General features: G+C 46.5%; 1 protein-coding gene across 1 annotated transcript in view; it reads left to right on the top strand.

The window, feature by feature from the left end:
- PFAS (phosphoribosylformylglycinamidine synthase) overlaps positions 1–14,239 on the top strand; it is an 89,794-nt gene that overhangs the window by 15,639 nt on the left and 59,916 nt on the right. The window contains exons 3-9 of the mRNA XM_072920597.1: positions 621–759; positions 1,806–1,911; positions 2,794–3,115; positions 4,509–4,614; positions 8,523–8,663; positions 12,064–12,188; positions 12,942–13,070. Of these exons, the coding sequence (XP_072776698.1) occupies positions 621–759; positions 1,806–1,911; positions 2,794–3,115; positions 4,509–4,614; positions 8,523–8,663; positions 12,064–12,188; positions 12,942–13,070 (1,068 nt within the window). The remainder of the gene's footprint in view (positions 1–620; positions 760–1,805; positions 1,912–2,793; positions 3,116–4,508; positions 4,615–8,522; positions 8,664–12,063; positions 12,189–12,941; positions 13,071–14,239) is intronic.

The following is a 14,239-nucleotide window of genomic DNA, read 5'->3' as shown; positions in this document are numbered from 1 at the left end:
GCGCTGCCGAGCGCGGAGGAGCTGCGGGTGCTGCGCTGGATTTTGGGCAGTTTTGGGGGGTTTTAATGGGATTTTTATGGGATTTTTATGGCATTTGAATGGAATTTTTATAGGATTTGAATGGAATTTTGGTAGGATTTTACTGGGATTTTTTATGGGGTTTTAATGGGATTTTTGCCATTTTAATGGGATTTTAATGGGATTAATGGGATTTTTAAATGGGATTTTAATAGGATTTCTGACATTTTAATGGGATTTTTAATGGGATTTTTTTTGCCATTTTCATAGGATTTTAATGGGATTTTTAATGGGATTTTTAATGGGATTTTTGCCATTTTAATGGGATTTTCACCATTTTAATGGGATTTTAATGGATTTTTGCCATTTTAATGGGATTTTTAATGGGATTTTTTTGCCTTTGTAATGGTATTTTTATGGAATTTTCTGTGATTTTTATGGGACTTTAATGGCATTTTAATGGGATTTTTAATGGGATTTTTGCCATTTTTAATGGGATTTTTTGGGTTATTTTAATGGGATTTTTTGAGATTTTCACGGGGTTTTTTTTGGGATCCTCTGGAATTTGGGAATTCTGACCCTTTGCTGTTTTTGGGGTTCAGGGGAGGCTGCGCCGAGCGCGGAGGAGCTGCGGGTGCTGCGCTGGATTTTGGGGTCCCCCCTGGCTCAGGGCTCCGACGTGGCCCAGAGGAGCTTCCTGAGCCCCCGCGGGCCCCACCTGCTGCTGGAGATCGGCCCCAGGTGGGAATCCGGGAATTTGGGGAATTTCGGGAATTCTGGGAATTCTGGGGGAAATTCTGGGGGGGCTTTGGGGGAATTTTGGGGGATTTTTTTTGGATTTTTGGGGATTTTTTGTTGATTTTTTGGGATTTTTTTTTATTTTTCTGGGTTTGTTTGGGATATTTCGGGAATTTTGGAGGATTTTTTGGCAATTTTTGGGATTATTTTGGGAATTTTTAGGATTTTTTTTTAATTTTTTGGAATTTTGGGAATATTTTGGGGTTTTTTTTTATTTTTATGGGATTTTTGGGGGGCATTTTTGAGGATTTATTGGGTTTTTTAAATTTTCTGGGATTTGATGGGAATTTTCTTGATTTTTTGGGATTTCTGGGAATTTTGGGAATTTTGGGAGGAATTTTTGGGAATTTTGGGATGGATTTTGGAGAAATTTGGGGAATTTTTTTTGATTTTATGGGATTTTAGGGGGATTTTTGAGGGGTTTCAGTTTTTTTTTTCTGGGAGTTTTTTGGGAATTTCTGGGATTTTTTGGGAATTTTTGGGAATTTTGGGAGGATTTTATGGGATTTTGGGAGGATTTTTGGGGATTTTTGGGAATTTTTTTGGAATTTTTAGGAAATTTGGGAATTTTGGCGGAATTTTGGGGAGTTTTGGGAATTTTTCTTTTTTTTGAGGATTTTTTTTGAATTTTTAGGATTTTTCTGGGAATTTTTGGGATTTTTTTGGGAATTTTGGGAATTTTTGGGGTAGATTTTGTGGGAATTTGGGGATTTTTTGGGGGATTTTGGGGATTTTTTAAAGATTCCTGAGCCCCCGCGGGCCCCACCTGCTGCTGGAGATCGGCCCCAGGTGGGAATGCGGGGAATTCCGGGAATTGTGGGAATTTTGGGGGGGTTTTGGGGAGATTTTGGGGGAATTTTGGGGGATTTTTTGTGATTTTTTTGGATTTTTTTTTTATTTTTCTGGGGTTGTTTGGGATCTTTCGGGAACTTATGCTAATTAGTGCTAATTAATGATGCTAATTCATGAATTGGTGTTAATTTCCCCAGGCTGGGGGTGTGCACGCCCTTCTGCACCAACGCCGTGTCCCTGTGCCGCGCCGCCGGGCTCGGCCGCGTCCGACGCCTCGAGAGATCCCGACGGCTCCTGCTGGAGGTGGGAATTGGGAATTTGGGGAATTTGGGAAAAAACAATCCCCCAAAAATCGGAAAAAAAATCGGAAAAAAATCCCCCAAAACCATAAAGGAATCAGAAAAAAATCAGAAAAAAATCCCGAAAAAATCAGAAAAAGATAATTTAAAAATTGGAAAAAAGTCAGAAAAAAATCAGAAAAAAAATCAGAGAAAAAAACCTGAAAAAAAGAATTTAAAAATCGGAAAAAAAATCATTAAAAATTAGAAAAAAATCAGAATAAAATCCCCCAAAAACCAGAAAAAATCCGAAAAAAAAATTAAAAATTGGGAAAAAATCATTAAAAAGTGGAAAAAAATATGAAAAAAATCGGAAAAAAAAAAGAAAAAAATCGGAAAAAAATCAGAAAAAAATAAAAAAAAAGTCCCCAAAAAACAGAAAAAAATCCTAAATAAAAAATGTAAAAATCCGAAAAAAAAATCCCCAAAAACCAGAAAAAAAAAGGGAAAAAAATTCCCAAGAAACAGAAAAAAACCAGAAAAACATCCCAAGAAATCGGAAAAAAATCGGAAAAAATTCAGAATGAATCCCTATAAAAATCTGAAAAAAATCCCCAAAATATCAGAAAAAAACCTGAAAAAAAGAATTAAAACATCGGATAAAAATCAGAAAAAAATCGGAAAAAAATCCCGAAAAAGTCATAAAAAAATCCGAAAAAAATAACTTAAAAATTGAAAAAGAAATCTGAAAAAAATCTGAAAAAAATCAGAAAAAAATCAGGATAAAATCCCCAAAAATCCCCCAAAAAATCCCCAAAAAATCCCCAAAAAATCCCCAAAAATCCCCCAAACCCCCCAAAACTCCGCCCGCACTCCCGCTGAAATCTCTGCTTGTTCCCTTTCCCAGCTGTCGGAGCCGCTGCCCGCGGAGGCCGGAGCTCGGCTGGGCCGTGCGCTGCGGGACCCGGTGACGGAGCAGCTCTACCCGCAGCCGCTGCAGAGCCTGGAGCCGCCCGCGGAGCAGCTCCACCTCCACCCGCAGCAGCTCCACGCGGAGCAGCTCCACGCGGAGCAGCTCCACGCGGAGAAGCTCCACCCGGAGAAGCTCCACGCGGAGAAGCTCCACACGGAGCAGCTCCACCCGCAGACCTCCACACCCGCTCCAGTCCGCACCATTGATGTGCTGGGGAGAGGGGAGAGCGCCCTGAGGGAGGCGGATCAGGAGATGGGTGAGGGACAGAGGGGACAGTGGGGACATTGGGGACATTGGGGACATTGGGGGCGTTGGGGGCGTTGGGGACATTGGGGACATTGGGCGGATTGGGGACAATGGGGACATTGGGGACATTGGGGACATTGGGGACATTGGGGGCGTTGGGGGCGTTGGGGACATTGGGGGCGTTGGGGACATTGGGGACATTGGGGACGTTGGGGGCGTTGGGGGGACATTGGGGACATTGGGGACATTGGGGACATTGGGGACATTGGGGGCGTTGGGGGCGTTGGGGACATTGGGGACATTGGGCGGATTGGGGACAATGGGGACATTGGGGACATTGGGGACATTGGGGACATTGGGGGCGTTGGGGACATTGGGGACATTGGGGGCGTTGGGGACATTGGGGACATTGGGGACGTTGGGGGCGTTGGGGGTGTTGGGGACATTGGGGACATTGGGGACGTTGGGGACGTTGGGGACATTGGGGACATTGGGGACAGTGGGGGGTTGGGGACATTGGGGACATTGGGGACATTGGAGAACTTGGGGACATTTGGGACATTGAGGACATTGGGGACATAAGGACACCATGGGGACATTTGGGACACTGGGGGATTTGGGGACATTTGGGGTATTGGGGGCGTTGGGGACATTGGGACATGAGGACACCATGGGGACATTTGTGGACATTGGAGACATTGAAGGAGTTTGGGACATTGGGGACATTTGGGGACATTGGGGACATTTGGGGACATTGGGTGGACATTGGGGACATTGGGGACATTGGGGGGACATTGGGGACATTGGGGACATTGGGGGGACATTGGGGACATTGGGGACATTGGGGGGACATTGGGGACATTGGGGACATTGGGGACATTGGGGACACCATGGGGACATTGGGGAATTTTTTGGAATATTTGGGGGATTTTTTTGGGAATTCTTTTTGTTGTTATTGGTAATTTTGTGGGAAATATTTTGCGATTTTTGTTTGAATTTTGGGACTATTTGGAGATTTTTTTTGGGGGAGGAATTTTTGGGGAATATTTTAATAATTTTGGGGCATTTTTGGGGAATATTTTGGGGAATTTTAGGCAATTTTTTCAGTTTTTTTGTGATTTCTTTAGATTTTTTTTTGGAATTTAATGGAATTTTTTTGGGAATTATTGGGCATTTTTTGGGAATATTTTGGGGAATTTTTTGGCAATATTTTCCCAATATGTTGGCAATTTTTATTGGAGGAATTTCATGGAATTGTTGGGGAATTTTTGGGGAATGTTTTGGGGAACTATTTGGGAATTTTTTGGGAATTTTTTTGTAATATTTTTTAATTTTTTGGGGAATTTCGTGGAATTTTTGGGGAATATTTTGGGGCTAATTTTGGGATTTTTTGCCCTGCCCAGGCCTGGCCTTTGACTCGTGGGATCTGGAGTTTTACACGCGGCTGTTCCAGAAGATCGGCAGGAACCCGACCTCGGTGGAGCTCTTCGACCTGGCCCAGAGCAACAGGTGACCCCAAAAATCACCCCAAAAACACCCCAAAAACACCCCAAAAACACCCCAAATCCCAAACCCCAAAGAAATTCCCAAAATCCTACAGAAAGCCCAAAGAAATCCCCCAAATCCTACAAAAATCCTACAAAAATCCCACAGAAATCCCCAAAATCCTACAGAAACCCCAAAGAAATCCCCAAAATCCTACAGAAACCCCAAAGAAATCCCCAAAATCCTACAAAAATCCCACTGAAATCCCACAGAAATCACCAAAATCCTACAAAAATCCTACAAAAATCCCAGTAAAATCCCACAGAAATCCCCCAAATCCCACAAAAATCCTACAAAAATCCCACTGAAATCCCACAAAAATCCCCAAAATCCTACAAAAATCCTACAGAAATCCCACAGAAATCCCACAGAAATCCCCAAAGTCCTACAAAAATCCTACAAAAATCTCAATAAAACCTACAAAATCCCAAATATTCTGCAAAATCCCACAGAAATCCCATAAAAATCCCACTGAAATCCACAAAATCCCACACAAATCCTACAAAATTCCCTAAAATTCTGCAAAATTTCATTGAAATTCCAAAAAATTCCATAATATTCCCAAAAATACTAAAAAATCTTACAAAAATCCCATAAAAATCCCACTGAAATCCCACAGAAATCCCCAAAGTCCTACAAAAATCCCACTAAAATCTCACTAAAATCCTCCAAAATCCCAAAAATTCTGCAAAATCCCACTGAAATCCCCCAAAAATGCCACAGACAGACCCAAAACCCATAAAAATCCCTAAAATCCCACAAATCCTTCCAAAATCCCACAGAAATCCCACTAAAATCCTCCAAAATCCCAAAAGTTCTGCAAAATCCCACTGAAAACCCATAAAAATCCCACTGAAATCCATAAAATCCCACATAAATCCTACAAAAATCCTACAAAATTCCCTAAAATTCTACAAAATTACTCTGAAATTCCACAGAACCCCCACAAAATTCCCCAAAATCCTACAAAAATCCCACTGAAATCCTACAAAATCCCGAAAGTTCTGCAAAATCCCACTGAAATCCCATAAAAATCCCACTGAAATCCACAAAATACCACAGAAATTCTACAAAATTCCCTAAAATTCTGCAAAATTTCACTGAAATTCCAAAAAATTCCATAATATTCCCAAAAATCCTAAAAAAATCTTACAAAAATCCCATAAAAATCTCACTGAAATCCACAAAATCCCACAAAAATCCTACAAAAATCCTACAAAAATCCTACAAAATTCCCTAAAATGCTACCAAATTTCACTGAAATTCCACAAAATCCCCACAAAATTCCCTAAAATCCTGCAAAAATCCCATAAAAATCCCACTGAAATCCTATAAAAATGCCCAAATCCAACTGAAATCCCCCAAAAATGCCACAGGAACACCAAAATCCCATAAAAATCCCTCAAATCCCACAAAATCCGACCGAAATCCTACAGAAATCCCACTGAAATCCCACAGAAATCCCCAAAATCCTAAAAAAATCCCACTGAAATCTCATTAAAATCCTCCAAAATCCCAAAAATTCTGCAAAATCCCACTGAAATCCCCTAAAAATGCCACAAAAAGACCAAAATCCCATAAAAATCCGACCGAAATCCTACAGAAATCCCACTGAAATCCCACAGAAATCCCCAAAATCCTACAAAAATCCCACTGAAATCTCATTAAAATCCTCCAAAATCCCAAAAATTCTGCAAAATCCCACAGAAATCCCATAAAAATCCCACTGAAATCCACAAAATCCCACACAAATCCTACAAAATTCCCTAAAATTCTACAAAATTTTACTGAAATTTCAAAAAATTCCGTAATATTCCCAAAAAACCTAAAAAATCTTACAAAAATCCCATAAAAATCCCACTGAAATCCACAAAATCCCACAAAAATCCTACAAAAATCCTACAAAATTCCCTAAAATGCTACCAAATTTCACTGAAATTCCACAAAATCCCCACAAAATTCCCTAAAATCCTGCAAAAATCCCATAAAAATCCCACTGAGATCCTAAAAAAATGCCCAAATCCAACTGAAATCCCCCAAAAATGCCACAGGAACACCAAAATCCCATAAAAATCCCTAAAATCCCACAAAATCTGACAGAAATCCTACAGAAATCCCACAGAAATCCCCAAAATCCTACAAAAATCCCACTGAAATCTCATTAAAATCCTCCAAAATCCCAAAAATTCTACAAAATCCCACTGAAATCCCCCAAAAATGCCATAGAAAGACCAAAATCCCATAAAAATCCCTAAAATCCCACAAAATCTGACTGAAATCCTACAAAAATCCCACAGAAATCCCACAGAAATCCCCAAAATCCTACAAAAATCCCACTAAAATCTCACTAAAATCCTACAAAAACCCAAAAATTCTGCAAAATCTCATTGAAATCCCACAAAAATCCTACAAAATTCCCTTGGATTCTGCAAAATTTCACTGAAATTCAAAAAAATTCTGTAATATTCTCCAAAAAGTCCTAAAAATTCCCCCAAAAATCCCCAAATATTCCCAAAAAATCCCTCCAAAATTCCCAAAAAAATCCCTGAAAATTCCCTAAAAATCCCCCCCAAGTACCAAAAAATTCCAAAAAAATCCCCAAAAATCTCCAAAAAAATCCCAGGAAAGTCCAAAAATCCCAAAAAAAACCCCCAAAAAATCCCCCAAAATCCAAAAAATCCTCAAAAATTCCCCAAAATCCCCAAAAACTCTTCAAAATTGGGATTTTTTGCCACCTGTGACGTCACACCTGTGTGATGTCACACCTGTGACGTCACACCTGTGATGTCACACCTGTGTCCGGGTGTCTGTGTCACCCCTGTGAGGTCACACCTGTGATGTCACACCTGTGTGATGTCACCTCTATGACGTCACACCTGTGATGTCACACCTGTCTCTGTGACGTCACAGCGAGCACAGCCGCCATTGGTTCTTCCGGGGTCACCTGACCGTTGATGGCACACCTGTGCCCGGGTGTCTGTGTCACACCTGTGTGATGTCACACCTGTGCCTGGGTGTGTGTGTCACACCTGTGATGTCATTGCTGTCTCTGTGACGTCACAGCGAGCACAGCCGCCATTGGTTCTTCCGGGGTCACCTGACCATGGACGTCACACCTGTGCCTGGGTGTGTGTGTCACACCTGTGATGTCACACCTGTGATGTCACACCTGTGTGAGGTCACACCTGTGATGTCACACCTGTCCCGCAGTGAGCACAGCCGCCATTGGTTCTTCCGGGGTCACCTGTCCATTGACGGCACACCTGTGCCCGGGTGTGTGTGTCACACCTGTGACGTCACACCTGTGATGTCACACCTGTGACGTCACACCTGTGATGTCACACCTGTGATGTCACACCTATGACGTCACACCTGTCTCTGTGACGTCACAGTGAGCACAGCCGCCATTGGTTCTTCCGGGGTCACCTGACCGTGGATGTCACACCCGTGCCCGGGTGTGTGTCACACCTGTGATGTCACACCTGTGATGAGGTCACACCTGTGATGTCACACCTGTCTCTGTGATGTCACACCTGTGATGTCACACCTGTCCCTGTGACGTCACAGTGAGCACAGCCGCCATTGGTTCTTCCGGGGTCACCTGACCATTGATGGCACACCTGTGCCCGGGTGTGTGTGTCACACCTGTGATGTCACACCTGTGCCCAGGTGTCTGTGTCACACCTGTGATGTCACATCTGTGATGTCACACCTGTGTGATGTCACCCCTATGACGTCACTGCTGTCCCGCAGTGAGCACAGCCGCCATTGGTTCTTCCGGGGTCACCTGTCCGTTGATGGCGCACCTGTGCCCGGGTGTGTGTGTCACACCTGTGTGATGTCACCCCTATGACGTCACACCTGTCCCGCAGTGAGCACAGCCGCCATTGGTTCTTCCGGGGTCACCTGTCCGTTGATGGCGCACCTGTGCCCGGGTCCCTCCTGCGCTCCCTGATGGACACCCAGAGCTGCTCCCACCCCAACGGCCTCATCGCCTTCTGCGACAACAGCAGGTGAGACACACCTGGGGCACCTGAGATACACCTGAGAGACACCTGAGGGCACCTGGGGGCACCTGAGATACACCTGACATACCTGAGATACACCTGAGATACACCTGAGAGACACCTGAGATACACCTGAGACACCTGAGATACACCTGAGATACACCTGGGCACACTTGGGAACACCTGGGGGCACCTGAGACACACCTGGGCACAGCTGGGCACAGCTGGGCACACCTGAGATACACCTGAGATACACCTGAGATACACCTGAGATACACCTGAGACACACCTGAGACACCTGAGATACACCTGAGATACACCTGAGACACCTGGGCACACCTGAGATACACCTGAGATACACCTGAGACACACCTGAGACACCTGAGATACACCTGAGATACACCTGAGACACCTGGGCACACCTGAGATACACCTGAGATACACCTGAGATACACCTGGGCACACCTGAGATACACCTGAGATACACCTGAGATACACCTGAGATACACCTGGGCACACCTGAGATACACCTGAGATACACCTGGGCACACCTGGGCACACCTGAAATACACCTGGGCACACCTGAGATACACCTGAGATACACCTGGGCACACCTGGGGGCACCTGAGTTACACCTGAGATACACCTGAGACACCTGAGATACACCTGGGGGCACCTGGGCACACCTGGGGGCACCTGAGATACACCTGAGATACACCTGAGATACACCTGAGACACCTGAGATACACCTGAGATACACCTGGGCACACCTGGGCACACCTGGGCACAGCTGGGGGCACCTGGGGGCACCTGGGCACAGCTGGGGACACCTGGGCACACCTGAGTTACACCTGGGCAGAGCTCAGATACACCTAGGGGCACCTCTGATACACCTGGGCACAGCTGGGGGCACCTGGGCACATCTGAGATACACCTGAGATACACCTGAGATACACCTGGGGCACCTGAGATACACCTGGGATACACCTGGGGGCACACCTGGGATACACCTGAGATACACCTGAGATACCTGAGACACCTGAGATACACCTGGGGGCACCTGAGACACCTGAGATACACCTGAGATACACCTGAGACACCTGAGATACACCTGGGCACACCTGAGACACCTGAGATACACCTGAGGGCACCTGGGGCACACCTGGGCACAGCTGGGCACACCTGAGATACACCTGGGCACACCTGAGATACACCTGAGTTACACCTGAGAGACACCTGGGATACACCTGAGATACAGCTGGGCACACCTGGGCACACCTGAGATACACCTGGGGGCACCTGAGATACACCTGGGATACAGCTGAGATACAGCTGAGATACACCTGAGATACACCTGAGATACACCTGGGCACACCTGGGATACACCTGGGCACACCTGAGATACACCTGAGACACCTGAGAGACACCTGAGATACACCTGAGATACACCTGGGGGCACCTGAGATACACCTGAGTTACACCTGAGATACACCTGAGACACCTGAGATACACCTGGGGACACCTGGGCACTCACCTGGGGGCCCCTGAGATACAGCTGGGCACATCTGGGCACACCTGGGGGCACCTGGGCACACCTGGGTACAGCTGGGGGCACCTGAGATACACCTGAGATACACCTGGGGGCACCTGGGCACACCTGGGCACACCTGGGGGCACCTGAGATACACCTGAGACACCTGAGATACACCTGAGCACACCTGAGATATACCTGAGACACACCTGAGATACACCCGGGCACACCTGGGCACAGCTGGGATACACCTGAGATACACCTGAGATACACCTTGGGGCACCTGGGCACACCTGGGGACAGCTGAGATACACCTGAGATACACCTGAGACACCTGAGATACACCTGAGATACACCTGAGACACCTGAGATACACCTGAGATACACCTGGGCACACCTGAGATACACGTGGGGGCACCTGGGCACACCTGGGCACACCTGAGATACACCTGAGCACACCTGGCACACCTGGGCACACCTGACATACACCTGGGCACACCTTGGTACAGCTGCATTTGGGTGAATTTTGGGGTGAATTTTGGGAAGTTTCGGGTGAATTTTGGGCTGAATTTCAGGGATTTTGGGTGGAATTGTTGGTGAGTTTTGGGCTGAATTTTGACGTGAATTTTGGGTATTTTTGGGAATTTTTGGATGAAGTTTGGGGTGAATTTTGGGGATTTTGGGGTGAATATTTGGGTTGAATTTTTCTGGTGAATTTTTGGGTTCAATTTTGGGAATTTTTGGGGTGAATTTTGGGTATTTTTGGGAATTTGTGGCTGGGATTTTTGGTGGCTATTTGGGCTGAATTTGGGGTATTTTTGGGGTGAATTTTTTTGTGAATTTTGGGGATTTCAGGGTGAATATTTGGGTTGAATTTTGGGATGAATTTTGTGAATTTTTGTGGTGAATTTTTGTGTTCAATTTTGGGAATTTTCGGGGTGAAATTTGGGTATTTTTGGATTGAATTTGGGGTAGCTTTTGGAATTTTTGGCTGGAATTTTTGGTGGATTTTTGGGGTGAATTTGGTGTGAATTCGGGTAATTTGGGCTGAATTTTGGGCTGAATTTGGGATATTTTTGGGGTGAATTTTGGGGTGAATTCGGGGTATTTGGGGGTGAATTTTGGGGTGAATTTGGGGTATTTTTGGGAATTTCTGGCTGGAATTTTTGGCGACTATTTAAACTGAATTTGGGGTATTTAGGGCTGAATTTTGGGGTGAATTTCGGGGATTTTTGGCTGAATTTTGGGGTGAATTCAGGGTGTTTAGGGGTGAATTTTGGGGTGAATTTGGGGTTGAATTTGGGGCATTTAAGGGTGAATTTTGGGGTGAATTTGGGCTATTTTGTCCCCCCAGCGCCATCCGAGGGCTGTCGGTGGTGAATTTTGGGGTGAATTCTGTGTATTTTGGGGTGAATTTGGGGTGAATTTTGGGGTGAATTCGGGGTATTTTTGGCTGAATTTTAGGGTGAATTTGGGCTATTTTGGGCTGAATTTGGGCTGAATTTGGGCTATTTTGGGCTGAATTTTTGGCTGAATTTGGGGTGAATTTGGGCTGTTTTGTCCCCCCAGCGCCATCCGGGGGGTGTCGGTGGGGATTTTGGGCTGAATTTTGGATATTTTGTGCTGAATTTTGGGCTGAATTTTGGGGTGAATGTGGTGTATTTTGGGAATTTTTGGGGTGAATTTTGGCTGGTTTTGGGAATTTCTTGCTGGGATTTTTGGTGACTATTTGGGCTGAATTTCGGGTGTTTAGGGCTGAATTTTGGGCTGAATTTTTGGCTGAATTTTGGATATTTTGGGCTGAATTTTTGGCTGAATTTTGGGCTGAATTTTGGGCTGAATTTGGGCTGAATTTTGGCTATTCTGTCCCCCCAGCGCCATCCGGGGCGTGTCGGTGTCGGCGCTGTGGCCGCAGGACCCGACCCGGCCCAGCCCCTTCCAGAGGAGAACGAGCGTCCGGCACGTGGCGCTGACCGCCGAGACACACAACTTCCCCACCGGTCAGTCGGGGTCATTCGGGGTCATCCGGGGTCAGGGGTCACTCAGGGTCATCTGGGGTCAGCTGGGGTCAGGGGTCACTCAGGGGTCAGCCAGGGTCAGGGTCAGACACACAACTTCCCCACGGGTCAGGGGTCATCTGGGGTCAGGGGTCACTCAGGGGTCAGCTCAGGGGTCAGGGGTCAGGGGTCACTAAGGGGTCAGACACACAACTTCCCCACGGGTCAGTCAGGGGTCAAATGGGGTCATCCGGGGTCAGCTGGGGTCAGACACACAACTTCCCCACCGGTCAACGGGGTCATTCAGGAGTCAGGGGTCATTCAGGGGTCACTCAGGGGTCAGGGCTCAGACACACAATTTCCCCGCAGGTCAGGGGTCAGCTGGGGTCACTCAGGGGTCAGCTGGGGTCATCCGGGGTCAGCTGGGGTCAGCCAGGGTCAGCTGGGGTCAGGGGTCAGGGGTCAGACCCACAGCTTCCCCACTGGTCAGTGGGGTCAGCCGGGGTCACTCAGGGGTCACTCAGGGGTCATTCAGGGGTCATCCGGTCACTCAGGGTGGGCGTGGCTGTAGGAGATGGGCGTGGCCATAAATTGTGGGCGTGGCTAACTAGGTGGGCGTGGCCAACTGAGCATACCCAGAACCAATGGGTGTGTCCATGCAGGGTGGGCGTGGCCATGTCTGGTGGGCGTGGCCCCGTGGGTGGGCGTGGCCTCGTTGTGGGCGTGTCCGTGTCTGACCCCGCCCCTCTCCCGCAGCCGTGGCCCCGTTCAGCGGCGCCACCACCGGCACCGGGGGGCGGATCCGGGACGTGCAGTGCACCGGGCGGGGGGCGCACGTCATCGCCGGCACCGCCGGCTACTGCTTCGGAAACCTGCTCATCCCCGGTGAGAATTCCCAAAATTCCCAAAAAATCACAGTGAAAATTCCCAAAAACCCCAAAAATCCCACTGAGAAACCCCAAAAATTCCCAAAAATCCCGCTGAGAAATCCCCAAAAACCCCAAAATCCCGGCACTGCTTCGGCAACCTGCTCATCCCCGGTGAGAATTCCCAAAAATTCCCAAAAATTCCCAAAAATCCCGCTGAGAAATCCCCAAAAATCCCAAAATCCCGGCACTGCTTCGGAAACCTGCTCATCCCGGGTGAGAATCCCAAAAATTCCCAAAAATTCCCCAAAATTTGGGATCAGCGCCCCAAAAAACCCCAAAAACCGACCCTGAAAACCCTTAAAATCCCCAAAATCCCACCCAGAAACCCCGAAAAACCCCAGAAAACCCAAAAATCCCAATGAAAAAGCCCAAAAACCCACCCAGAATGCACCAAAAACCCCAAAAATCACCCCCAAAACCCCCAAATCCACCCCAAAAACCCCTAAATCCACATCAAAAACCCCAAAAACCAATCCTAAAACCCCCAAACACCCCAAGAACCACTACATGGAACCCCCAAAATGCCCAAAATCCCCAAAAATCACCCCAGTAACACTGAAAATATCCCAAAATTCCCCAAAATTCCCCAAAATTCCAAAAATTTGGTATCAGCACCCCAAAAAACCCCAAAAATCCCCCAGAAAAAGCCCAAAAATTCCCAAAAATCCCACCGAAAAATCCCCAAAAACCCCAAAATCCGGCACTGCTTCGGCAACCTGCTGATCCCTAGTGAGAATTCCCAAAAATTCCCAAAAATCCCCAAAAATCCCATTGAAAAATTCCCAAAATCCCAAAATCCCGGCACTGCTTCGGCAACCTGCTGATCCCGGGTGAGAATTCCAAAAATTCCCAAAAATTCCCAAAAATTCCCAAAAATTCCCAAAAATTCCCAAAAATCCCGGCACTGCTTCGGAAACCTGCTGATCCCCGGTGAGAATTCCCAAAAATTCCAAAAAATCCCATTGAAAAATTCCCAAAAATTCCCAAAAATCCCACTGAAATATTCCCAAAACCCCCAAAATCCCGGCACTGCTTCGGCAACCTGCTCATCCCCGGTGAGAATTCCCAAAATTCCCAAAAATCCCATTGAAAAATCCCCAAAAACCCCAAAATCCCGCTGAAAAA

Source organism: Taeniopygia guttata, chromosome 32 (assembly GCF_048771995.1).
Source record: "Taeniopygia guttata chromosome 32, bTaeGut7.mat, whole genome shotgun sequence".
In the NCBI taxonomy this organism is placed as follows: domain Eukaryota; kingdom Metazoa; phylum Chordata; class Aves; order Passeriformes; family Estrildidae; genus Taeniopygia; species Taeniopygia guttata.
Note: the sequence above shows the minus strand (reverse complement) of the source record. Positions and strands in the feature narration are given on the sequence as shown.